This window comes from Sylvia atricapilla, chromosome Z (genome assembly GCF_009819655.1).
Source record: "Sylvia atricapilla isolate bSylAtr1 chromosome Z, bSylAtr1.pri, whole genome shotgun sequence".
Classification (NCBI taxonomy): domain Eukaryota; kingdom Metazoa; phylum Chordata; class Aves; order Passeriformes; family Sylviidae; genus Sylvia; species Sylvia atricapilla.
In genome coordinates this window covers 67,554,188-67,580,795 of record NC_089174.1, presented here as the reverse complement: position 1 = coordinate 67,580,795, position 26,608 = coordinate 67,554,188, and the positions used below count along the sequence as shown (strand labels likewise).

General features: G+C 46.1%; 1 protein-coding gene across 1 annotated transcript; it reads left to right on the top strand.

The window, feature by feature from the left end:
- The first annotated feature begins 340 nt into the window (after window positions 1-340).
- VCP (valosin containing protein) lies at window positions 341-24,646 on the top strand. Its single transcript, XM_066339369.1, has 17 exons — window positions 341-495; window positions 5,340-5,451; window positions 5,833-6,005; window positions 8,836-8,978; window positions 11,957-12,087; window positions 13,764-13,895; window positions 14,301-14,403; window positions 16,118-16,251; window positions 16,509-16,644; window positions 17,629-17,741; window positions 18,375-18,539; window positions 18,647-18,769; window positions 19,823-20,035; window positions 21,982-22,290; window positions 23,153-23,308; window positions 23,639-23,793; window positions 24,190-24,646. Exons 1-17 carry the CDS (start codon window positions 479-481, stop codon window positions 24,293-24,295), a joined length of 2,421 nt encoding a protein of 806 aa, XP_066195466.1. The 5' UTR covers window positions 341-478; the 3' UTR covers window positions 24,296-24,646.
- Window positions 24,647-26,608: the final 1,962 nt, after the last annotated feature.

Genomic DNA, 26,608 nt, shown 5'->3' with positions numbered 1-26,608 from the left:
GCCCCCTCTGATTGGCCCTGCCCTCAGGCATTGTCCAATCAGCGGCGGCTGTGGAGGCGGGACTTCCCTTCCGCATGGTCCAGTCGGTGGCTCTTCACCATTGGCCGCACAGGAGCTGTCGCTCGAAAGGAGAGCCGCACGGCGATTGGTCACAGATAGTGGCGCCTGGCTGGTGACGATTGGCCAGAGCACACGGAGGGGCAGGGCTTAGGCGGAGCCCTCGGTCTCTTTTTTTGTCCTCTCCCATTGGCCGAGGTGGCGGCCGACCGGAATTTCTGATTGGCCAGCGCACGCTGTTGCTAGGCAGGCGAGGCGGCGTGGGCGGGGCTCCCCTCGCCGATGAGTCGGCGCTGAGGCTCGGCAAACGCGGACGCCCCGAACCCGCCGCCCGCCGCCCGCGACCCCCGCGACCCTCCAGACCCCCCGCCCGCACTGAGGAGCCGCCGTCCGCCGCCCCTCGCCCCCTCCCCGCAGCGCCATGGCCTCGGGATCCGAGTAAGTGCGGGCCCCACCGCCTCCCCGCGGCCTAGGCCCCGCCGCGGCCTGGGCCCGGTCCGGCCAGCCCGCTTCACCCGGGGCGGCCCGCGGGCCTCATGCGGGCGAAGGCGGCGCCGGAACGGGGATGAGCCGCTCCCCGCCGTCTGCCCCGCCACGGCCAGGCCTCGCCGGGAAGTGTTGAGTCATGGCGGGGGGCGAGGCCGGGCCGGGCCTCCCGCCGTGCCGCCGCAGGGCCTAGGGCCACCCGCCCGCCGGGCCCTGAACTACGGAGTGCTTTGTTTTCTAGGCCCGTCGCGATCTCCTCCTGCTCGCAGCGGCCCTGGGGCCCGGGGCTGCCGAGTGACTTGGCGCTAGCCGAGGCAGACATGTTGTGCCGGGCACGGCCGAGGCGATCGGCGGTGTTACCGTCTCGGGTGTCTTTCCTCACTCTTTTTGGCTCTACTCAGTTACAGGCTGAGGATCGTCTTCCGTGCTCCTCAGGAATGAGTAACAGTCTCTGCACGCAGACCACGTGCATTTTGAGTGGAGTAAAATAGAATCCAAAAATAAATTTTCCCAATCCAGGAATACTCGAAGTGACTTTCTAACTTCGCTAGAGGCACTTTTGGTGCCTTTTGCTGTTCTTTGAGTACGTTTTCCTTTTCTTTTAAGACTCCTGGAATCTAAACCTGCTTGATCCTGCCGGGTCAGTTTCAGTGAGATGTGCCAGACATTCATGTCTGCAGTGAAAGTGACATTCCCAGACCCCGATTGTGCAGCTGGGCGAGGTTAACAGTGTTTTTAAAAAGGGATTTCTACTTCAGCAAAGTTCTTCTCACCCACGCAGGAACCAGCAAAAGTTAGTTTGCAGCTGGAACACGGTTACTTTTTAGATGCCATTTTTTGTCACAGCTGCTGGCAGCCATCTTGCTGAACCGAGCCTCAGTATAGCAAGTAGTGTTCCAAAAGCTAAGAGAGTGTGGTTCCTGAAGGAATTCCTGTTTTCCTCTCCCAGCCTGTCTAAAACAGTGTTGAAAAGTTGGCTTCTCCACAATGGGTCTAAACTCCCTCCATGGTTGTCTTCTTGTTTCAGCAAGTGTCTGCATAAGTCACCACACACCTCAGACACTTCACTTGGGGATAAAAGCCTTTTATGACTTTTTTCTTTTAATACCTACCTGGGAAAAGCAGTTCTGTCTGTTAATCAGATGTTCAGGTTGGTAAGTACTTGCAAAGAGATTTCACAGGGATGATGATGTAAAGCCACGGCAGTGTGCAGAAGACATGGCTGATTTCACTTTCATTACTGCAGCTGGAATCATACCGGGAAGTAACTTTTTGCTTATTTTTAGCACTGACTTGAAGGAACAACTTGTTTCTTTACTTTAAGTGAGGCTTTGGAGGTCGATTATCATTTTCAGAAGGATCACTAATTAGTAATGACTTTCTGCTCTGGCTCTTCATACCCTCCCCTGTGATGCCTCTGGGCATTATTAGTTGCTGAACAGGGGATCTCTGACACAGAGAGAAACTACCAAGTGGAGTAATTAAGTCCATGAAGCTGTGTCAGGGGAGGTTTAGGTTGGATATCAGGAAAAGGTTCATCCTGAAGGTGGCCTGTCACTGGAACAGGCTCCCCAGGGAAGTGGTCACAGCATGAAGCCTAGCAGAGTTCAGGAAGCATGTGGACAATGATCTCAGGCACCTGATGTGATTCTTGGGGCTGTCCTATGCAGGGCCAGGAGCTGAACTTGACAAACCTGATGGGTCCCTTCCAGCTCAGGGTATTCTGTGATTCTGTAAGTTGTAGAAAGTCCCCTTCCTTCTCCCATATGTGAAATGAGGCTCTTGAACGGCTTTACTGAGAGAGAAAAGGAGGCTGAGGGAACCTGTTACGGTTGGCTTTTAGGGCTAGAACATATTTGCTTCAGTTTTATACATGTCTTGCACTTTGTATGCAAGCTTGGCCATTTGCTAGGCTGGTGATTGTGTCCTCACTTCTGGCTGCTGTCTAGGGACAGCTTAATACAGACCTTGAATTTCCTTTTAATTCCCAAACAGCTCTAAAGCTATGTTTTGTGTTCAGTTTGTCTCTTTGTTAAGTCAGGGAAAGAAAGGGGTGTGAGGGAGCTGACAAACAGAATGGATCAGGGAGATGATTTGGAGAGCTTCCACCAGGCTGTCTCTGACCAGAAGCTAATCAAGGAGCTTTAAGTATTACCTGTGTTAGTTTTCTGTCTCTGTCCTTTCATGAAGTTTCCCAGCAGGAGTGGGAAAGTTGGCAGGAGAGAATCCCAACCCACGCGTTAGGCTTTGCTGCTTGGTATTTTCTGTTCATGCCCTTCCCACAGATGTTGGGGTTTGTCTGAGCATGGTTGAGGTGCACAGATCTTTTTTGCCCTGTTTCAGCTGCAGCATGAGGAACCCCTGGAGAGATGCAATGGGAGCAAATGGTGATTATAACAATATTGTAAATTTTGGCTGAAAGATGGATAGTGCCTGTCTGTCTAAAGCTTAACCTTGTCTGCAGGAGAAATAGCATCATTTCCTTCCCTAGCTGACATGTAATTTTGTTGCACCTTTGTTTTCTCCTCTGCAGAACTGTCGGGTCAGAGCACTGAAGCTGACCCTGCCCATCCAGCTCCCTGGATGCTCCTTCTTGGATGCTTTTATTCGATTTTTAATGCCTCCAATCCTTTTCAGTCACTCTTAGTGTATCTGTTATTGAGCCAGCCCTCAGTTCTTTGAGAACTGTAGGTTCAGTTCTTCCATACTAAAACTTTTTTTCTCTTATTTACAAGAACCAAGTGGATTCTTCCTGTGATTTTATGTACTGCTGTATTTTGGGAGCTACCCAAACTTTATTTTTTTGCAGCTTTTTTTTTTTTTGTGTACAGTATTGATAGAAAATCTCCCACTTGTAACCCAGTTCCTTTACCATTTGTTTTTGATCTGGTGTTCAAGGCTGTTTTTTAGGCTGTGGAGGAGTCCTTGCATCCAAAGAGGCAGACACTTAGTTTCAGCAACAATTCACATAGCCAAAGTCTGGCAGTGTTTTTTTTTTTTTTTTATCAAAAAAGGAAAGAGTTGCAGTCACACTGTGAAAAACCCAAATGAGTGTTGTGTCTTCCTCGTGTCCCTTAGCTGAAATCTTGAAATCTCTTTGCTGGGTTGGTTTCCAGTGGCCAGGAACTAATGAGGAGGCAGAGTCCTTAAAAGTAGGTTGTCAGTTTTATGCACTGTTTAACTGTAATCTGGCCTGATAATGTATTTGTTCAGTTTTCTTATTGCTCTATCAGTTTTCCTGGAAATTGCAGACTTTTTAAGACTTACAGCAAGACCACATTTTTAGGTTGATTGTGGAATTCATGAGTTCTTTCTGGAATGTATCCAGCAGCTTTTAGTATGTCCTTTTTTTACTCAGACAATAGATCTGCAATGTCTTACCTCTTGCACTCTTTTTAATAAAGAGATGAAGAAAGGTAACTTTCAATGGTGCTGGCAGTCCAGGAAAGAATCTGTTTTACAACTTGTTTTGTTCACTTAAAATAATGTTGCCTGTTATTAGCAACATGTTTCCTGTGCTACCAGCATTTAAGGGAAGCTTGAAAACCTTTTGAAAGCGAGCTGCCTGCTCTCATGGGCTTGCTTGGTATTGTTTCTTCTTTTATGTGTCAGAGAAGGGAGCCAACACTGCATGACCTGTCTTGGAAAAACCTCTGTCTGGAGGTGGGGAGGGACCTCGGTAACATCACACCAAAGGTATGCCACCACTCTCTGATGGACTCTTAAAAATGCAGTGAATGTGCCAAGTGCTGCCATTTCCACTCAAGGTTTGGTTTCTTCTCGTCATTCTGTCTCCAAGAGGGTGAGATGGAGCCGAAGTTATGACTGCTGCCATTGTCCACAAAGCTTCCTCTCTTTGCCAGTGCTTGGTGCTTGCTTAGGTCCAGGGGAGACATTATGTTTCTTTATTTTCTGTCAGAATCAAGTCAGACTCTGCAAGGTTTTGTCTTCTGACGCTGGACATTGGCACAGTCACGTACTTGGAGAAAGCAGTCAGCCCACTGGAAGAAACCACAGCACTCCACCTCTGTTGTGTGTGGCTAATATACAGCTTCCAAGAGCTCCTCAAGAATAAGGAGGAGCTCCTCAACAGTCTCACATTCTGTCGTAGAGTGAATTTGCTGTATTAGATTTTGAAGTGGAGCAGTTAATCTGCCCTTCTTCCATTTCCCTGATGTTTTACTTGCTCCATTTTGTCAAGGCAAATGAATTATTTATTGTGGTGTAGGCCAGAGCTGCAGCGACTTTTGTGAAGGTATTATGGAAAAGAGCTAAAAAAACCTCAACACAAAATAATGTTCTGTGAGCACTTGAATATTTCTACTGCTTGCTAGGTTTAACGAACAGGCCTAAACAGGCTAAACTCTTACAGCTCTTCCTGTCAGGGTTGCTGTGGCATTGTCCTTTAATGCCCCTATTAATCTGGGATTTGACACCAAATAGACTTGAACTTTTGTTTTGTTGGCAGCAGTTACATGTGATTTCAGATGAGTCTGACTAATTCATTGAGGCAAAACATCTTACAGTCAGCAACATCTCACCGACCACTTCTCTTCACAGATAGCTTCATAGCTGTATCCATTGGAAGCTCATAGTTACATTTACTGACAAAAAACATCCTCCGTTGAACTCCTGCAGCTGGTCCCTGGGGAGTAATGTTCTCCTTTGTGCTACAAACAAGTAGAGTTTATAAAAGACAAGACCACAAAGAAGCTTGTAGAAAGTGGAGATGAAAACAGGAGGTGGCTGGAGAGAGCCAGTATCACTCAGGCTCACAAGCTGTCTTTTCTCTCCAGCTCTAAAGCTGATGACTTATCGACTGCTATTCTGAAGCAGAAGAACAGGCCCAATCGGTTAATTGTTGACGAAGCCATCAATGAAGACAACAGTGTTGTGTCACTGTCCCAGGTGCGTCATTTATAGAGGCAAGGCATTTAATCTAGTAATTTGCAAGTTGTTGCTGTCTATTAATTTGAAATGTAACTTTGCAACATGAGTACAACTGTTTGCATCAGAAGCTACAGCTGTTACTACTGAGGGAGGTTTGTCTTGTTTCCTGACACTCCTCCTTGATAAAATGTTTTTTAAGCTTCAGTTTGTAGGATTCACTTGAGCTTGTGCCCTTCCCCTGTTTTCAGGATTAGCTCTATACCGCTGTAGTAAGAGTCTCTGTCCTCTGGATTTATTATATCGCTTCCAGGGTGTAATATCCAAAGTCAAATAACTGTTTCAAATGCTTGAATTCCTGTTTTTTTTCAAAAGCTTTTTGTAACGCTTTGCTGTTTACAGGCAAAGATGGATGAACTGCAGCTGTTCAGAGGAGACACTGTCCTGCTCAAAGGAAAGAAGAGAAGAGAAGCAGTCTGCATTGTTCTGTCAGATGATACCTGCTCAGATGAGAAGATTCGCATGAATAGGGTTGTTCGCAACAACCTGAGAGTGCGCCTGGGTGATGTGATCAGGTGAGGACACACTGTTACCCTGGAAGACTTTTTGCAGCATCACACATTAGTATCTGAACTGCCCTACTGCAAAAACAAGTTAAAGCCTGTTAGAAGTGAATGCCAGAAAAAAGTGGAACAGCTTAATAGCAAGATTAGAAATCTCCCATGGATGTTCGTTCTAAAAATAATTTGTAAATTAGGAATGCTTTAAAAATGTTGCAGGGATTTTGTTGTGCAAGACTTGCAGGAAGTAGAATTATAAAATATTTGAGTTGGAAGGGACTTTAAAAGTAGTCATATAACTTGGAAATCTGAATCTCTGCTTACAGCAGACAGGTCTGTTCTGTGATAGGAGTGGGTAGAACAGTTGCACATGAGCATTTCCTGGACATAAAAATGGTTTAAATAAGGGAAGGCTAACAGCTTCTCCTCCTCTTGAGCATTGTCTCTGAGAAAATGAGAGCATAGTTCTGACACCAGACTTTCTGAAGTGATATTTGTAATAATTTTTGAATGTGGAACATGTTTCATACAAACTTAGTAGATGAGAGAAGTGAGGCTGTTCCAAGTTTTAAACACTGCTGTAATTGGTTCAGAATGATGCTTTAAGTCTTTGGGTTTAAAGTAGAGGTGAATTCTTACTTTAACCTGATGTGAGATTCCTGTTGAAGTCTCTTCCAGCATGACAGCCCATGCTCTCATCTTCTCTGTTACCACTATGTCTGCAGTGGTTCTCAGCTTCCCAAATGTGTTATCAATTGTCTTGACTCATTGTGAGGTCAGGGAATTTTCACACACTTGCCCTCAAAGCTTTTCTTTTCCTTTCCTTTTCCTTTCCTTTTCCTTTCCTTTTCCTTTCCTTTTCCTTTCCTTTTCCTTTCCTTTTCCTTTCCTTTTCCTTTCCTTTTCCTTTCCTTTTCCTTTCCTTTTCCTTTCCTTTTCCTTTCCTTTTCCTTTACTTTTCCTTTCTCTTTTTTGCCCTTTTCCTTCCTTTTCCTTTACTTTTCCTTTCCTTTTCCTTTCCTTTTCCTTTCCTTTCCTTTCCTTTCCTTTCCTTTCCTTTTCCTTTCCTTTTCCTTTCCTTTTCCTTTCCTTTTCCTTTCCTTTCCTTTCCTTTTCCTTTCCTTTTCCTTCCTTTTCCTTTCCTTTTCCTTTCCTTTTTCCTTTCCTTTTCCTTTCCTTTTCCTTTCCTTTCCTTTCCTTTTTCCTTTCCTTTTCCTTTCCTTTCCTTTCCTTTCTCCTTTTCCTTTCCTTTTCCTTTTCCTTTTCCTTTTCCTTTCCCTTTTCCTTCTCCTTTCCTTCCTTTCCCTTTCCTTTTTCCCTTTCCTTTTCCTTTCCTTTTTCCTTTCCTTTTCCTTTCCCTTTTCCTTTTCCTTTTCCTTTCTTTTCCTTTCCTTTTCCTTTCCTTTTCCTTTCCTTTTCCTTTCCTTTTTCCTTCCTTTTCCTTTCCTTTTCTTTCCTTTTTCCTTTCTTTTCCCCTTTTCCTTATCCTTTTCCCTTTATTTCCTTCCTTTTTTCCTTTCCTTTTCCTTCCTTTTCCTTTCCTTTTCTCCTTCTTTCTTTTCCTTTTCCTTTTCCTTTTCCTTTTCCTTTCCTTTTCCTTCCTTTTTCCTTTCCTTTTCCTTTCCTTTTTCCTTTCCTTTTTCCTTTCCTTTTTCCTTTCCTTTTTCCTTTCCTTTTTCCTTTCCTTTTTCCTTTCCTTTTTCCTTTCCTTTTCCTTTCCTTTTTCCTTTCCTTTTCCTTTCCTTTTCCTTTCCTTTTTCCTGTCCTTTTCCTTTCCTTTTCCTTTCCTTTTCCTTTCCTTTTCCTTTCCTTTTTCCTTTCCTTTTTCTTTTCCTTTTTCTTTTTCTTTTTCTTTTTCTTTTTCTTTTTCTTTTTCTTTTTCTTTTTTTCAAATCTTTTACTGTTTATAGTGTTGCTGTGTCCTGGTTTCTGCCAAAATCCAGATTCATGTGCTGATGACTTCCTGATTAGATGGAAGGTCTGTCGAATTATTAGGTCTGTCAAATATTTTTCTTCTGGGATGGCCTCTTTTCTTTTACCCTTTTGCTATGTCCTTTCTGTAATAAGTGTGGCAAAAGAATCTGTTAGGAGTCTCTATCAGAAGTCACATATGAAAAGCTGAGTGCTCAGCTGCGGTTCCATGGCTGTTCTTAGCTGGTGAAGCCAGTTTCTGCCACAGCTGGATACTTTGAGCTGTTACTACAGTAGGCTGTTCTGCTACACTGTAAAATAATAACTGTAGCAGGTATTTAAGAAAGGAAAAAGGCTTTCAGCCTTCCACCTAATCATCAGCCCTCACAAAGTGGGAGTGATGGACACGTGGCTGCAAAGGTGTTTCCCCCTGGCTGGTACTGTGAGAGCCTTTGCTTGGAATCTGGTTTGTCAGCAACAGGGACTCTGGGCACTGTAACGAGAGAGAGGAGGGAAGAAGGTTTTCCCCAGCTCACTTTTCCTTCCAGCTGGTTCTGCAGTAGCTTGTTGAAATAAAAGCTACTTTGTGACTCTTGCAGGTCTTCAGGCTACATTAGAAATGTGTGAATGTGGTGAGGGGATCTGCAGAAGAGCAGAAGGGTAGGAGGAAACTATTAAACTGTCCAGTGGTCTTGGACAGGGCTGCAAGGAGTGAAGGCAAGTGTATGCTTGCTTTGAAGATTACTTCTTGGTAGGTGTGATTTTTGCCTTGTCAGCATTGAAATGTTCCTGTGCGGGTAGGAAGTCTCACCAGGGCTTTTGATGGTCTTTAGATGTTCTTTCCTGGGAAGAGGCATGTCTTTTCTTGTCCAGGTGTAACACTCAGGTGCAAGTCCAGCATAATGTGGCTAACTGGAGTTTTCTTCTTTTGCAGCATCCAGCCTTGCCCAGATGTGAAATATGGCAAACGTATCCATGTGCTGCCAATTGATGACACGGTAGAAGGGATTACAGGGAATCTCTTTGAGGTCTATCTCAAGCCCTACTTCTTGGAAGCTTACAGACCTATCAGGAAAGGTAATAATGCCTGTCATTGAAGTCTTCACGGCCGCAAGTGTGAGCTAGTCCTGAGACTAAATACAGAGAATTTCTAGAAGCTTGTACAGATTTCTGTGAAGCATTAGACCAGCATCTGTAGGGAGAAATTTTGCTAGTGGTGACTTAAATTTTCCATAATCTTCAGAAGGAGTGGTTGCTGCTGCTGGCTGGCAGAGCAATTTGGTAGTTCTCCTGCAATTTTTTTAACTTTGTGAGATGGGAGGACATCAGAAAGGCTCAGGTGGAACTTGGGAGAAAATCTCATTAAACAAGGTGCTACCACGTGATATAGTTGTTACGTTGCCTGCATATTAATCAGTTGGTTAGGTGTATATTGTGCTCATGCAGTTTCATCAGAGACCATCCTTCATTCATGTGTTAATTGAAGGGAACTCAGGATCAGATTCCCACATTTGGAGTGGTGGAGTTGGCTGCTGTCAGATGCTGAATGTGGTGATGTGCATATAACTGCCATAGAAATGATCATATGAGCATTATGTAACAATTAACATAATGCAATTTAGTTAATTTCCTGCTCTCCCCTAAAATGAAATCACCTTCACCCGTACACTGGACTTTTCCATCCTCCCACATCACCCACAAAGTGCACCCAGGTCCCTGAGGAAAAGCAGAACCATGTGTGGGAAAGCAGAACCCTTAGTGGGTTTGCCTTTGCCTGAGGCAGCAGTGACCCAAACTGTTTATCCCAGCATATTTTTTATGTGCACTACAGGAACTTTGTCTCCTTCTACAGTGTGTAAAATGTTGGTTGGGGAGGAGCAGTCACCGGGTGGCTTTTGTAAATGTGCGTCCCAAAGTTTGCTGGTCCCACCAGCCTTTGCTCTCCCTGTAATCTTGAGCAGTCCATTGCATCCTTTGGTTTTCCAGAGGTTGGTGCAAAATAGAGAATACAGTATACCCTCTCAAAACTATGCTTTCCCTGTGCCTGGGATTTGAGTAGCCTCAGTGCCTGGTGTTCTGTCATCAGATCCAAAGGCCTTTCTTTCCTCTTAGAGAGCAGAATAATATGGAACAGGCTTCCAATGTGCTGGGCGAGATCCCAGTACATTGCAGTGATCTGTGTCTCTCTGGAACTGGCAGCATGACAGCACACCTTCTTCCACATATTTAGTAGTTTTTCAGGATTCTGTGTTTGTTCAGGAGTGAAATTCCAAAATGTTTTAGGTAGTCACTGGCCTGGACACTTCCTCCTCTGGCTGATGTTCATAGTATATTAACTTTAAATAAGACTTGAATCACATTCAACAATGTGCTGTTTCACAGCACCAAGCTTGCCAGAATTCCAGAAGTGTTTGGATAATACCCTCAGGCACGTGGTGTGGTCCTTGGGGCTGTCCTGTGTGGGATCAGGAGTTGGACTCAGTGATCCCCATGGGTCCCTTCCAGCTCAGAAAATTCTGTGATAAGAATCAGGCTGGCTTCAGGTGTATTGAAAGGATATTAAAAATCTTTTAAATGCTCAAGTGCTATTGTAATTAATCAGCCTGGCATTGGAAGACATGAGGAGGGAGATGAAGGAAAGGTGGTGTTACCAGTAGTTCCCAGTGGATGGCTCCCGAAGTACAGTGCAGATGGCAGTGCTCAGTTCACTCCTCAGATTTGTCTCAGGACCAGTGAGTGATTCCATTGCATCATAAGCCACTACTGCAAAGAACAACACAAAGATAACCTTAGCCCAGGCAGCAAGGACAATAAACCTCACCAGAGGGGACAGCTACACCCACTGACATGTTAAAAAACACACCTTGAGAACAAGCATGAATAAACACTGTCACCAGCTACTATTATATACTGAATGCCTATAACAAATTTGGCTTAACATGCTCTGCTCATATCTGTTGTTGTGCCAACCCTTTGTGTCCCCAAGCTGGCTCCCAAAAAGGACTCTTGTCCTTTGATCCCAGCATGTGATTAAATATCAGACAGCTACTCATTCCCCACTCAGCTGTGGGATGAGGAGCAGATCAGGAAAAAGGGAACACTTGTGAGTTCAGAATATTTTAGTAATTGAAGCAAAGTAAAATGTAATAATAATAATAGTAGCAATGGAAAAGACAAGGATGAAACTCAAAAAGACAGGTGTTGCACCAACACCTGAGAGGAGGAGTTGCTCACCAGCTGCTGAATGATGCCCAGTCTTTTGGCCAGTTTGGGTCACCTCTCCTGGCCATACTCCCTCCTGTTTTCTTGTGCACATCTCACTGGCAGAGCATGGAAATTAAGCAGTGCTTGAGTTAGGGTAAGCACTGCTGAGCAACCACTGAAACAGTGCATTATGAACATTTTTCTCATACTGAATCCAAATCGTAGCCCTAGAGAGAAAATGAACTCTATCCCAGTTGAAAGCAAGACATGTATATCAGTGGCCACTCTGACTAAATTAACTTCTTCAGAGTAATTTAATGAATAACTGGGAGGGTGAGTAGAAAACCAAGTGTACTTCTGGGGTTGTGTTCATAATGCTTCTGCTATACCATAGACGAAAGTACACTATAGACACAAGTCAAAGTGCAGCCAGGAGTCAGTGTTATATATTATTCTGCTTCTGGGGACAAACAATTATGACTAGTAGTAACTAGTTACAATAAATTCAAAATTAATTTTTATTAAGTTAGGACTTTTTGCCTGTTCTAGAAATGTTAAATTGAAACTGAATGGGAAAAAAAAGTGATTTCTTGCCTTTGTGTTTTGTATTTGGGGAGGGTATTCTTTTCTATTGTTTACTGGTTTTTGCTGGATGAAATTTGAGAACTGAAACGGTGCTCAAGCTGTTGCAGTGGATGCAGCTCTCAAGTTTAACATGCAAAGCACTGTTATAAATGCCACAGTCTGGAAGTGTGACCCACTTCCTTAAACTCTGGGGCTGCTGGTCATACAGGGGTTGATATTTTGCAGATGTGTGTAGCAACAGGCCACTGATGTGTGGGGTTTTACAGGTGACATCTTCTTGGTGCGTGGAGGGATGCGTGCAGTGGAGTTCAAGGTGGTGGAGACAGATCCAAGCCCATACTGCATAGTGGCTCCGGACACAGTGATCCATTGTGAGGGAGAGCCCATCAAACGGGAGGTGAGCAGAACCTTGCCATGTAGTTTTCCTGCTGGATCTCCTCTGTCCAAAGCCTGTTTCTGAGACAGTGCTTGAGGGCAGCAGTGTTTGCAATTCCTGTTTTGACATTTTGTCTACTGAATGTCATAGTCAGAAACTCTGGTTTCAGGAGATGAGCTGCTGCTGAAGGTAATCAGAGAAAGGTACTTCCAGTGTCTTCCTTATATGCTGAAAGCACCAGGGGATAGGTTTGCTGATGAGATGCCATGCTTTGGCAGCAGCTGTTTTGCATCTCCTTCCACTGTGCTTGGATGCTTCTTTTAATCCCAGTGTTCCCTTGATCCATAGCAGAGCAAGCTTACAACGGTTCTAAAATTCATGCCATGTAAAAAGAGTAGTGGGCAATTTTTCCAAGAGAAATTTGAAATCACCAAGTGGTTTACATTAAAAAAAAAAAATTCCCCACATGGCATTGGGTGTCTAGCCTTGAGTGTTGCAACCTTGTGGCTGCCTGGGGGGCTTGTCTGACAGGTCTTGGTGACCTTACTGTACAGAGTAGGAAGTCTCAGGGAAATGAGCTAAGGTGGGTGCATACTTAATACAGTAGGTACCGTTTTCTTCTTGCAAGTAATTCGAGTAACTGATTTGTTGTTAGCTGCCTTCTGAGACACACCTCTGTGACCCTTGTGAGACTGCACCTGGGCATTCCACGAGTCCCATTTGGCCTCTTCAGGCCACTGCAGAGATAGACAGGAGTAAGTTCAGCCTAGGCCACCAAAATTATGAGGAGCTGGAGGTCAGGAATGAAAGAGGAACTGGGATCATAGGATGATGCAGCCTGCAGAAGGGAAGGCAAAGGTACAGGCCTACTGGCAACTAACTGCCTGATGGGAAGGGATAGATGATCAGGCTCTTCTGAGGGCTGTGCCCAGGGACATGACTGGACATACTAGCATAAGCTGGATCAAGGGAGATTCCTGGCAGGTACTTGGAAAAATGTCTCCCCCAGTCCTGGAGCAGAGCCCAGAGAGGGCAGGCATCTCCAAAATTGAGACTTTAAGTGCTTGTTAGGTCCAGCTCATGAGTGACCTGCTTGATGTAGGTGGGACTTGAACTGACTACCTCTGAGATTCTAGGCTATGTTGTTATTTTAGTGTGGCCTAAATAACTGAGTCCAGTAAAGTTTGGACAGAATGGATATTCTGAAGGAAGAGTTGGTTACAGATGATCTTATTTATATGTCCATACCTTAACATTCTGTGCTAATTGAAGTCAGTCTCAAAAGGTAACACTGCACCTGGGTAACTGGCAGATGGAAAATGCCAAATAGTTAGACAGCATTTACTCTAAGGAGTAAGTATATCTTATACTGACATTGTCTCTTGTTGCTTCCATTAGCCCCATCAAAGAGTCACAGAGCTTGTTTTGTGCTAGAGTCTGTAGGGAACATGGCAGCAGAGGCTGTCATTCCAGAGGGTGGGCTTCAGTGAAGTCTGAGTACATGCAGGCAGTTCTCGTTATATGTCTGGGAAGACAGCTAAGAAACAATTATAGAAGACATCAGGAAGACTTGAAAGGGAGAATCTTAAGACAGGCAAGAAATGTCTAAAAAACCATATTCCTGGCTACTGTAGACTAGGAGGGGTTGTCAAACTATTGTTTTCACTCAGATGTTTGATGTATTTCCTCCTGGGTAGGATGAAGAGGAGTCACTGAATGAAGTGGGCTATGATGACATTGGTGGCTGCCGGAAGCAGCTGGCTCAGATCAAAGAGATGGTGGAACTTCCCCTGCGACACCCTGCTCTCTTCAAGGCCATAGGGGTGAAGGTATGTCCCCACGTGCAGGTGGATAAATGGGCTTGCACTGGGAGATGTCTCTCCACATCAGAAATTTAGGAGGTATTGGGGAGGGGAATAAATAATTTTTGGTGTGGGTTTTAGGGTTTTTTTAAAGCTAGTGTTTGGAAGGTATTTGCTTACATGTTCTGGACACAGACTGAAACACTGACAGCTTGTAAGGCAGAGTGATGCTTTGAATCAGTGCTGCCAGTTACTGGCAAGATTTTTGTTGTGTGAAGTAGTAAGAGTGTTGATAGCAATGCTGACATGGCAGCTGTTGCATAAGTTTGCCTCACAATTTCAGACTAGCATTATCAAACACTTACAAATTCACTGTGAAGCTGCTTAAGCAGTCAGGTACTCACAACCTAAGTCCCTTGCCTTTGTCCTCAGCCTCCACGTGGGATCCTGCTGTATGGTCCTCCTGGCACTGGTAAAACACTGATTGCCCGAGCGGTGGCCAACGAAACAGGGGCTTTCTTCTTCCTGATCAACGGTAAGTTTTGTGGCTGCGTTGGCCCCAGGTCTCCTGTGTGCTCACTTGTCCATCTTGTGGTAAGAAATGGTGTTATAATAGGGCTTCTAGAGTCACACTGTCTTCTTGACATCCTTCCTTACCTCTTTCAAGCATGCCTCTGGGGACTGTTGGATGCCCTTTGTGGGGAAGTATCTTTAGGGGCACTTCCCTGAAGCTCAGTTGTGTTGTAGCGGAATGCTTGGAAGACTGTGCTGAGACACACGGATGTGGCATCTGTCCATTTGTGTTGGTGAAGGCAGAACTGGCAGGGCTTCTGGCTTTGCTCCCACCATGTTTCATTCGGAAAAGGTGTGGCTGCTGTGGATTCCTCTTTCCTCTCAAGTAAAGCACAAAGACCTCTTTTGTTTCAGGGAAGGGGCTTCCCTGAAAGCTATAATGAGGTCCTTTGGACTTAGCTACAAGTGACAGAACTCCTATTAACTCTAATCTGTAGCAGTTGAGGTGGCTGCTGGTTGATACCCAGTAAGGAACAGATTCTGAATTTTCCACACTGGTTTTCTGTCCCATTTTAATCAGTGCTGGAATGAGAGAACATTTTTACTGAAGGAATGCAGCTTTTCTTCTCTGATTTCAATCACGTGACGCTGACAGTGAAAGCCAGTGTAACACTGCACAGCAGTGACCAGCAGTAGGGTTAGGGGCTTGCTTTTAACTCAGTATAGTGGAAGTAAATGGGCTGATTTTAGCCATATGTCACCCTGTCATGTACTTCCTCCAGTTTGTGGAAGCCGTCACTGAATGCTAATGCACTAGCCGTTTCTTTAGATGTTTATTCATCTATTGCATAATAAAAATACACTGCCAGGGTTAGCAATGCATCCGCTGCCTGCTGACCCCAATCTGGAGCTGCAGGTAGTAGACAGAGCTGGTAAGATCTGGTGAGTTACCTGTAATGATATACTCACAGCATCTGCCCACCCCTGTGTCTCTGCAGCTGGCAGCTTTCTATGCCTGAGGGTCTGGTTTATTTTTCTTGGATCCTTTAGAAGCATATTTTCTCTTCTTTACCACTGCCATCAGCATGATAGCAAAATCTGTAAAAACAGAATAAATCTCTAAACTTGCACTAGTGTTCAGCAGTTGTAGATGTCAGGGGAATGCTGTCCATCCATTTGGGATCAGTGTGCTTACACACTTCTATTTTATATTAAGCTTTGAGAGGAGATGGGGGTTATGTTTTTGTTTGTTTTGGTTGGTTGTTTTGACTTTTTTAAACTAATTTATAGGATTATACATAGGTAAATGTATACCTGTGTAACGTAAACTAAAGATGGCTTCATAGAGCTTTCTCCTTCCCTATCCTGATAATTCATCACCTTATAATTTGATTGCTTCTCTTGCAAGCTAGGACTGGCATTAACTGTGTGTGGTGGCACATTACAGAGAAGCTCACCAAGTGTGAAATAGGGTAAGGAAAGAGGCAGCTAAAGGTAGCTCGTTGACTAGTGTTGCGTTCTCTTAGAGTAAACTGGAAACACCAAAATAATGATAGAAACTAATTCTGCATGCTGGTCTTGCCTTTCAGCTGCAGATTTAGTGAATTTGATTGATAGTATTTGCTTTGGCTTGAAATATGGCTTGTCCCATGTGGATGTTGTACTAAAAAATTCAGCTGCGTATTTTTGGGGCTAGTTGCCTCTCTTCTGAGTGGCATAGCATTGCTCTTTTTTAGGTCCTGAGATCATGAGCAAGCTGGCTGGTGAGTCTGAGAGCAACCTGAGGAAAGCCTTTGAAGAAGCAGAGAAGAATGCTCCTGCCATCATCTTCATTGATGAATTGGATGCCATTGCTCCTAAAAGAGAGAAGGTAAAGAGAACCTACAGGAGGTAGATTAGTATGTCCTTTTCTTTCTGGTAGCAGCTGGCATGAGTCTCTGCATTTCACTACAGGATTACGCAGCATTTCCTTAACACTTGAATTCAGTTGGACATAAGGATGGTCAGATACAGTTCATGATATTTGTTACCGTCTTGTGGCCGTTGTATCTGCTGGCTCCCATGCAGTGCTGGCTGCCGTGCTCCTTGTAGGGCTGTTGGTCTCAGTGCTGCCTTCTGTCCCCACAGACACATGGGGAGGTGGAGCGCCGCATCGTGTCTCAGCTGCTGACCCTCATGGACGGGCTGAAGCAGAGGGCACATGTGATCGTGATGGCAGCCACCAACAGACCCAACAGCATTGATCCAGCACTCCGGCGATTCGGTAACCACCCTGCCCTCTCTTTCCTCTATGTCACACGTTTTGTGACAGGCCATGCTCCAGGGACCCCATAAGGATTGAGCAGAAAGTCATGCTGAACATGTGTTACATAAACTATTGACATGTTTCCAGCTCCTTGCTAGAAATTATTTTCCAGGCTTGCAGCCTTTGATGTTGATTTCTGTGTCATGTTAGGTGAGAATGTGTAGAAATAAAATAATACTTTGAAGTGGGAAAAGTGTACTAGCCTCTATTCGTTGAAGCTATTTCAGGACACATTTAAGGAGGAAATGCCTAAGGAGATGTTCCTGTATTAGATTGCAGAAGACCTGATTTAGGTTTCTTTTATTAATGAACAGTACAGTAGTTTCTGAGACTAAGGTTTTCAAAACGTGAATATCTGGTTCATGACCAGTTGGTAGAGTCTATAATAGCAAACGTGTAAAGTGTGCATGACTTAAATGTGTAGTGAGCCATTCGAAAGCACAGCTGTGGTGGAGGAAAAATAGAGGTGCGCATATCTTAGTGAATATTGCAGTGATGCCCTGTTTTCCTCATGTGTTTCACCACTGGATGATGCTGTGAAATTTCTAAAAAATGCAATCTCTCAGTATTTTTGGAGTTGTGACAAGGATACAAAAGTAGAAATAAACAAAAATGTCTCATGGTATGTTGGTTCAGTGAAGCCTATTTTCCAAAAAATTTGGCTCAGAAAAAGTTAGTAAATGAGCAATTCTCTGTGCGGTATAATCCCAAGGTATTACTGTTAGTCTCCCAGTAGTCTCACTTTCCCTAAATGCCTAATGCCTTTCCCTCCTTCTCTGATCTGTCTCTTATACTGTGCTGATAGATGCTGCAGACAAACCCAAAACTGTCATTTTCTGATACTTTGTGGAAAACATCACTTTGTTCAGTCAGAGGAAGGCAGCAACTGCAGCTTCTGTGGTGTCCAGAATCAACAACTCAACGTGTGCTTGTACTCCCCAGGTCGTTTTGACAGAGAGGTAGATATTGGTATCCCGGATGCCACTGGGCGCCTGGAGATCCTGCAGATCCACACAAAAAATATGAAGCTGGCGGATGATGTGGATCTGGAACAGGTGAGTAGTGTGCCATTAGGAGAGCTTGTCTGGTTCCCAGTGCTCAGTTTCACAGAAGAAGAATTGTTAGCACTTGATCTTACAAGTGCAGTGGCTCAACTAGGACAGCATGGAGCTGCATCAATGTGCCACCTCTGGGATTCCTTCTTCCCAGTTTACCAGTGAGCAAAAGTCCTCACTCACTAGTTAGGAGTGGCACGGCTAAGTGTTAGAAGCAAATGTGTGTCATTCCAATCTGGAAGTGCCTTGCCATTATTGTCCTGGGTTTGTTTGCTGTGTCCTTGCCTTTGAAAGTACAGCAGCCCTGGAAAAGCTCACACACAGCAGGGTGAGCATTGTGGTGTCACTGCACCACCTGTAAGCTGGATGGTTCCTGTCATATCTGTCATGAATGAAGAACTGCAGTCCTCAGGGTTACCCTTCTGCACTCCCTCTGAATTCCAGATGCAGATTGGATCTCTAGTAGGCAGTAGAAGGCACAGTATCTTTGCCTGAGTATTAGCACTTGTCTTAGCACTGTCTGAATGTGCAGCAAAACCCTGGTGTTGCTCTCCTCCCTTCCCAGTGAGAGACCAGAGCATGTTTTACCCTTACTTGTATATCTGTGAGTCATGGTAAATGCTCTGCTTTCAGGTGGCAAATGAAACCCATGGCCATGTTGGTGCTGACTTGGCTGCCCTTTGCTCAGAAGCTGCTCTTCAGGCTATCAGAAAGAAGATGGATCTCATAGACCTAGAAGATGAAACTATCGATGCTGAAGTGATGAACTCTCTGGCTGTGACCATGGATGACTTCAGGGTAATGCGGGAGTGCCCCCCGTTCTTCTGGGTGCTATTAATTGCTTCTCTGAAGCAAAAGCATGTAACATGTTAGAATTCATGTAATACCATTTCTTCTAACAACAGTGGGCTCTGAGCCAGAGCAACCCTTCTGCTCTTCGGGAGACTGTGGTGGAGGTGCCACAAGTTACCTGGGAAGATATTGGTGGCCTAGAGGATGTAAAGAGAGAACTCCAGGAGCTTGTACAGGTAGGGCTTTGCAACAGATCTTTTGCTTAGCCAGCTTAAAAAAAATATAATAATAAAATCCAGAATATCTTCAGTTTCCTGTTTGGCCTGGAAACAGAGTAAATGCAGAGGCTTTATGGCATCTACTTGTAATGGATATAAATACCATGCTGTTCCATCTCGGTGAACTTGGGGAGGAAGGTGCTGGGAAGCAGCATCAGGTTTTCCTGAGCTGATTCTTCCGTGACATTTTATGTGGGTGTTGTGCAACATGCAGAAACAGCCAAGTTCTGCCTCTCTTAAGTGGTGAATAGCAGTGACACCACTGCTGAGAATCATCCTACATGGTAGCTTTCTCTGTCAGGCACTGGATGAAGGTGCTCATACAGAGAGCTTCTGAAGGGCTCCCCATCAGCCTTAGCACAAGGACAGGTGAAAAGTAATTGTGAAGCCCTCTGCAAAGGGAAAGAACAGGACAAAATGTTACTCCAGGTATTGGCACTGACATGGTTTGGGTTTGATACATTCCTGCTTTCAGCTGGCATTGTAGAAACATCCTGTCTGTGAAGAAAAGAATCTAAATTTTGTCTAGTTTTCTGATGTTAAAATCATTGCCTGTCTTAATATGACCTCATTGCTGAGGATAAAGGCTCACATCAGACACCTTGCTGTCTCTGGAGGGCAGAGCAAATAGGTTAGGTAATGAGCTGTTCCCTTTTGCTTCTGGAGGGCAGAGTGAAGCTGAGGTTAAGTGTGCTGGAATGCACTGAACTGGTACTTGGGAAAGTACTGAACTGTACTTAGTTCCTAGATGTTAATAGGTTGGTTTAGGTACCTTTCCAAGCCTGTCTCCACTTAAAAACTGCAGTGGCACCAGACAGGATCTTATGTTTAGTCCATCAGAAATATCAGGCAGTGCTTCTGTAGAACCAAAACTGACTCAGAGAAATGTGTCCTTTCCCATGGCAGAGGAGTTGGATTGGATGATCTTTCGAAGGTCCCTTCCCACCCAAACCATTCCAAGGCAGCCTATTGTGGCTCATCATGAGAGATTTTTGTTTTGTTCTCTTTCAGTATCCTGTGGAGCACCCAGACAAGTTCCTCAAATTTGGCATGACCCCATCAAAAGGGGTTCTGTTCTATGGGCCACCTGGTTGTGGTAAAACACTACTGGCCAAAGCCATTGCCAACGAATGTCAGGCAAACTTCATTTCCATCAAGGGGCCGGAATTGCTCACCATGTGGTTTGGTGAGTCTGAAGCAAACGTGCGCGAGATCTTTGACAAGGTAAGTGTTTCTCCTAGTCCGCGTGCTATCCTTGTGCTGAGGTACCCCCAGAACTTTGTCTCTACTGCATCTGTCTTAGTGGTTCTTGTTTGTGTCTTCTGTGTTTTCCCCACTTGCACTGAGAGCAGGAGCTCTTTCTGATGTTGGAATTTATCCTCTTCAGCAACATAGCTGTTGAAACTCTTTTCTCTGAATACAGTTGGCATCTGTCAGTAGAAGGTGATAAATTCCCCAGTGCCTTTGGCAGAGGGTATGGTTAGGAAGGCACATGTATGTTCCACATCCCTGGAAACATAGATAAACACCTCATTAATTGTCATCATCTACAGATTTTTCAGAATATCCTGTGGGTTCTTGTCCTGCAATATACACAGATTAGAAAGGAGCTTACTCCTGCTCAGTTGTCCCATAGTGTCATCTCCTGTTCCAGAAGGTGTTTGCATGGATGTCTTGGTTTAGGGCAAATTTGGGAGGAAACCTCTGAATGGGGTTCCTCTGAGGAGCAAACCCAAACGGCCCCTCCTCCCAGCCAGTCTGGGAGAGAATTTCCTCAGAGAAAAGTGGAAAAAAACTATTTATTTAACAAACAAAATGCCCATGAGCATGAGGAATGAAAAAAAAATAACAATAAAACCTCTTGCTGCTCCGAAGAGAGATGGCAAAACTGAGGAAGTCCTTTCCAGGAGATAGCTCGGCTCTCTCTAAGTCTTTTATCAGTCCCAGTTTCTTCAGTGCTGGAAAATGCCAAGGTCCAGGCCCCAGAGGGGCCACGGAGGCCAGATCCGAGTCTTTCTCTGGGCTTTCAGTCCAGAGCAGATTTAAACAATCCCAAGAAAAAGGAAAAAAAGAGTCCAGGAAGCTTTTTTGCCGCAGCTAGCTAAACTAACTAGAAGGAAAAAAACTTCTCTCTGGCCGCTCTTTGTGTATCCAACAACCACACAGTCCCAAGGAAGGAGGAAAAAGGAATGTAGAGGAGCAAACACTTTTCAAAAACAAACTGCATGCGTGTTTTTCCCTGCTTACCCTCAGAACCACTCTTAAAGGTACAGAACACAACATACAGCACACACAGAACAGACGACTGGGGATACAGAGGCATCATAGTCAACCCAGGACAATGGACTATCCCGTGAATCCTTGCTCTTGTGGCCAGGGATGGCGCTGTTAGAAAAAGTTGGCAGGAATATGGAGAAAAATTTAGGTGGGAGGGAACATCCGGGACTTAATAGTTCAGCTGTTTGTCCAGAGCAGGAAGGTGACTTTGAAATTTCATCAGCTCAGTACATTGAGTTCTGGACATGTATGAAGGGTAGGGAATCCTTGACCTCTCTGAGCCTGTGTGCTGGTGTTGGAGTGCTCTCATTGTGAACAATTTTTTTTCTTTTTTTTTCTCACTGGGTTTTCTCAGCTTACAGGTCTCCAGGTCAGGAGGCTCCCAGCATCTCCCAAGGTGGGGGCTGGAGAGGTGTACATTACTCAGGGCTGCAGCAGGCACCTCCTTGTGCCTGTGATCTTTCCTCCTTTCACTACCCACTGTGAAGAAATATCCAGTTCCTTTGCAACTGCATGTTAGGTAGCTGAAGACAATTGGATTTATCCCTTCCATTGGATATATCTCACCTGCTTGAGTGCCTGAATAACCAGTTGACATCTTCAGGTCTTGCAGGGAGAGTTCTAGTCCAGCAAAATGGATCTGTTTTTCACTCTGGGTATTGGAGTTGCTACTTTATTACCTGGTTCACAGTGTTACCACTTAAAGGAAACCCAACTTGTTCTGGGGTTGTGTAGCAAGAGACTGCTCTGGAGCAGCTCTTCCAAGCTCTTCTTATGAAGAGCTTCTGGAACTCCTGAGCTGTGTTAATGTAAAGGAAGGCTTAGTGTGAAGTCAGCATGCTCCCTGTTGGGAAGTACTAGCAGGGAATAATGGTGCCTGCTGCTTTTTGCAGGCTCGCCAAGCAGCCCCGTGTGTGCTCTTCTTTGATGAGCTGGACTCCATTGCCAAGGCCCGAGGTGGGAATATCGGTGATGGCGGTGGTGCTGCAGATCGTGTCATCAACCAGATCCTGACCGAGATGGACGGCATGTCCACCAAGAAAAACGTCTTCATCATCGGTGCCACCAACAGGCCAGACATCATTGACCCAGCCATCCTGCGCCCTGGCCGCCTGGATCAGCTCATCTACATCCCCCTGCCCGACGAGAAGTCACGAGTTGCAATCCTTAAGGCCAATCTGAGGAAATCACCAGTTGCAAAGGTAGGATCTGCACTCTGACTCATTATGGCTTGGGTTTGCTGTGTGTTGTTCATGTTCCTCACAGGCTGTGGACAGCACAGAGGTCTGGAGGCTCATCCATATGGTAGAATGGGAGAGGAAGCTGGAGCTCTGAGGTTAGGTGTCAGCAAAGCTGGAAATTGGTCTGCAGGCACAGCAGCTCTTTGTCACTTGATGGGGTTCTGCTCATGTTGCAGAATCGGAAAAGCCTGTTCTGGTGAGGTGGAAAAGACTCTTGCAGTCTTGGAAAAAAATAAAAAAATACATGTAGAACATAGAGATTTGAAATATGAATTGAAGAGGAGCCGTTGCAGTGAGTTGTTGCTGAGCCCTGTCATAGGCAAGAGCTGTGTCCTTTGCCTGGGAAGAGGCAATAATGCAGCTGAGTTAATCAAAGAAAAACATGCATGAAGTGAGAGCCCAAGCTATTTTATAGAAAGCTTACGAAATTAGTTTCAAAGGATATCACAGTAATACCGCCTCAGCTGACGGGGAGAAGGAAGAGGTCGGCTGTCTTGGTCTGCTCGTGCCCCATCTCTGTTTCCAGTCTGATGGTGTTTTGCTTGGCTCCTCGTGCTGAGACTTGAGCAAGCATTATCCTAAACCTGTAAGTGCAGAGGTATTTACAGCCACTTCGTGATTTCTTGGTGGGTGTGAGGAGCATAGCCTGCTTTTGTGTGTGTTTAACTTTTCCTGAAGATGAGAATCTAAACAGGTGATCTTCCCAAAATTTGCCATCAGTTAGGCAGCACCTTGATACCCTGGGATCTAAAGACACCTCTCTGTCACTTGAGGGTGTGAGATGTAAAGGAAAGGCCTCTCTTCCTTTTTTATTTCACTCTAGGATGTTGATCTGGATTTCCTGGCTAAGATGACCAATGGCTTCTCAGGGGCAGACCTTACAGAAATTTGCCAGCGTGCCTGCAAATTGGCCATCCGCGAATCCATCGAGAGTGAGATCAGGCGAGAGCGTGAGAGGCAGACCAACCCTTCTGCCATGGTGAGTGGGACAGTGAGCTCTCCCTACCCACATGTGTGAGGTGTGATCTGTTCCTCTGTCATGCTCATCAGGGGATGAGTGGGCTCTTGCACAGAGCATGGAGCTGGAGCACTTTGTTCTTATCTTGTGGGAGGTTGAGGACCCTCCTGGGATGCCTTATGGTCAGCATTGCTCAGGAGGTGCCTTCTGCAGCCCTGACTCATGCACACCTCTCCAGTCCCTGCCTTGGAAGGTGCTGGGAGCCTCCTGATATGGGGGGATTCTGTGAGTGGCTGTTGGGCCTTTGGAGCTTGGGCACACAGCTTACCTGTTCCCTCTGTCCTGCTGCAGGAAGTGGAGGAGGATGATCCGGTTCCCGAGATCCGCAGGGATCACTTTGAGGAGGCCATGCGCTTTGCTCGTCGCTCTGTCAGTGACAACGACATCAGGAAATATGAGATGTTTGCACAGACCCTACAGCAGAGCCGTGGCTTTGGCAGCTTCAGGTACCTGTGGCGTGTGACGGGTGGGCAGTGTGGCTCAGCCAGCCCCTGAGTACAACACTGGGGTAGCTTTCTGATGGGTTCTGGGCAACAAACCTCCTTTGCACTGCACATTCCCATTCAACCTCGTGCGTAGAGCACCACCTCACAGTGTGGCAGATGTAGGCTGTGCTGCTGTGCTGCAGGTCAGTTGTAGCTGCTCTGTTGCTGCTCCTCAAGTCCCTTTTTTCCTTTAACTCAAGTGACAGCCGGCAGCCATGAGCCCTTTGACCTTCCCTAAGGCTTCATCCCATTCCTAGTTGTCACTGGGCTTTGGCACAGGGGGAGGGCATGGTACTGAGCTGCCAGGAGGCTTTTGAACAGCTTCTTTTCTCTCCTGTCCCACGCTGCTGCATGCAGGTTCCCATCAGGCAACCAGGGCGGTGCTGGTCCCAGCCAAGGCACAGGAGGTGGCAGCGGGGGCAATGTGTACAGCGAAGACAACGACGATGATCTCTACGGTTAACTCGCTGTCCTCCCTGGACCAAACTCCACATCAGGCCACGTTGTACAGGGAAAAATCCAATGTTCAGTGGACTCCTGGCTTCTTCATTCCTCAGTCAGAACAGTGTAGCTGCACGTCAGACTCTGTACAGGGAATGTTTTCTGCAAACACAAATCCAGAGCGGTGTTCAGTTGGGAGGCAAACAGTGAATTAACAAGGAGGGGAACTGACTTAATTTCTGAGAAATTTCTGTTCTAGTTTATGTGGCAGAATCAGCAGCTTTAGCAAGGGTACAACGCTAGCCTGTATTAAAGAAAAACAAAACCCCACAAAAAATAATAAAAAAATTAATAAAAATCCCACAAAACTCTAGCAAGGTCCTTGCAGTTCTTCTGTTTTGTAAACCTGTGTCTCTAGTGCTGTGTGACCACTCCTTGCTCCAGTGGAGCCCATCTGTGTGTGTGTTCGCCTGCTGTGGACCAGGCTGCTCTTCACACTTAACACCTCTTAGATCTGTTAATGGCAGAAATGGGTTTGGCAGCGTCTCTGCCCTGCCCTGGCTTGGCAGGAAGAGCCTAGCAGCAGGTTCCTGTTGCTTTTCCAAGACGGTCCATGGACTCTCAGGTCTCTTGCTGCTGTGGCTCTGCAGCAAAGGACCTCTCCAACAGTCCCCATGTCATCCACAGAAGGGGCACTTGGGATGTCTCTGAGGTTGTGGCACAGTGTGACACTTCAGTCGTTGGGAAGAGAGGACCTTCAAAGCATCCCATGTATCCCAGTTTTTGATACTTGGATCTCTGGTGGAAAGCTGGCCTTGTGTTGTGACCCAGACACAGTAGCTGAGTTCTGATCATGCTTTCACTTCCTTTTCACCTGTTCTGCCTTGCTGCTTGCTTTATTTTCCCTTCTGTGAACTGAAAAGTGTGCTATTGCTGTACTTGATTGCTTTATGTCAGGGAAGCCCTTGGTCCTAGGAAGCAGGAGCAGGACAAGAAGCTGGATATGGCTGAGCCCTAAGCCTGAGGGGAGCAGTGGCAGTGGAATGCACAAACCAGCTTTTTAGGGAATGCAGGAACTGAAGGTTTCTGCAAGGAGGGTATGTGTGTGTGGCAGTATGTGTGGCAGAATGTTTCCATGGGCCTTTGGGGCTGAACCACGAGGAGAGGGCAGGAGCTGTAGGTCTGGGCTGTGGGTTTTCTATCCCAGTGATAGAAATGGCTTGAAGGGCTGCATCAAGCCATCTGTATTTGAGGGGAGAGGATTTAATGGCAGAAGGACTGGACTGGGCGGAGAAGGGGCTTGTGCGGGCCGTGAGGATAAGCACAATGAAATCGGGAACGCTGCATTTAAATAGCACAACCCTCTGCGAGGGAGGAGGTGGCGCAGGCCCCGAGGGGCTGGGCTGGCAGCTCACCTGTGCTGCCCTATTTGGGAGCTGTCTGGCGGCACCACCGTCCCTATCCTCACACCACCTCTGCTGGGGAAATGGATCCTGCTTGCTCCAGCGGGGACACTTCTGGCAGCAGAGTTGAGGCTGGGAGGGCTGGTGCTTCCCCTGCCTCACTCCATCCTGGTTTTGGGTTAAACATCAGTTTTCTGCTCTAGGGTCGATTCTCCTCCCTGAGCTCTGCAGGGGCAGAGATACCAGCTTCACTTTGGCCACAGAGAATTGGACCCAGGTGCTTTCTACCCGGGAAAGGAGCTCTCCAGGGCTCCTCCAAATTGTCCGCAGGGTGCCTTCTGTCAGTGTGAGAACATCACCACGTAGCAAGTCAAGGAGCAGATCCATCCTGGCGTCTTCGTCTGCTGTGGAGGCTGAGGCAAGGAGGGCATGTTGGGGTGTTGACCCAGATCTTGGCAGCCCAAATCTTCCCCACTGCCTCTCCTAGTTGCAAATGCTAATTGAATCCAGCAGAGAGGTTGTAAAACACCCTCCTTTCTTCCCTGCAGTCTGTGGGACATAGCTTCTGGTGAGGGGACAGGACCCATTGGATTTTCGAGAGCATCTACCCCTGCTCTGCGGCTGTGTGAACCTAGAAGGAGGGCTGAGGGTGTCCCCCAGATCTGCACTCACAGCCCTCTCCCCATGAACCTCAGCAGCACCAGGCAAGCAGTTGGTTTCAAGGACTGGGTTTGGCCCCAGCTCCTGTCAAGACTCCTCCAGCTGAGACCCCAGTTGGTCACTGCCAGGGCAAGAGCCTTTCTGCAGCACCCTGCTCCCCTGCCCAGATCCTTGCTGGGGGGACTGGGCAGCTCCCAAAGGTGCTGCAGGGAGGAAGATGCTGTTGGCTCAGGCTTGCCCTGGAGGATGTGGGATTGATGAGGGGGAAGCTG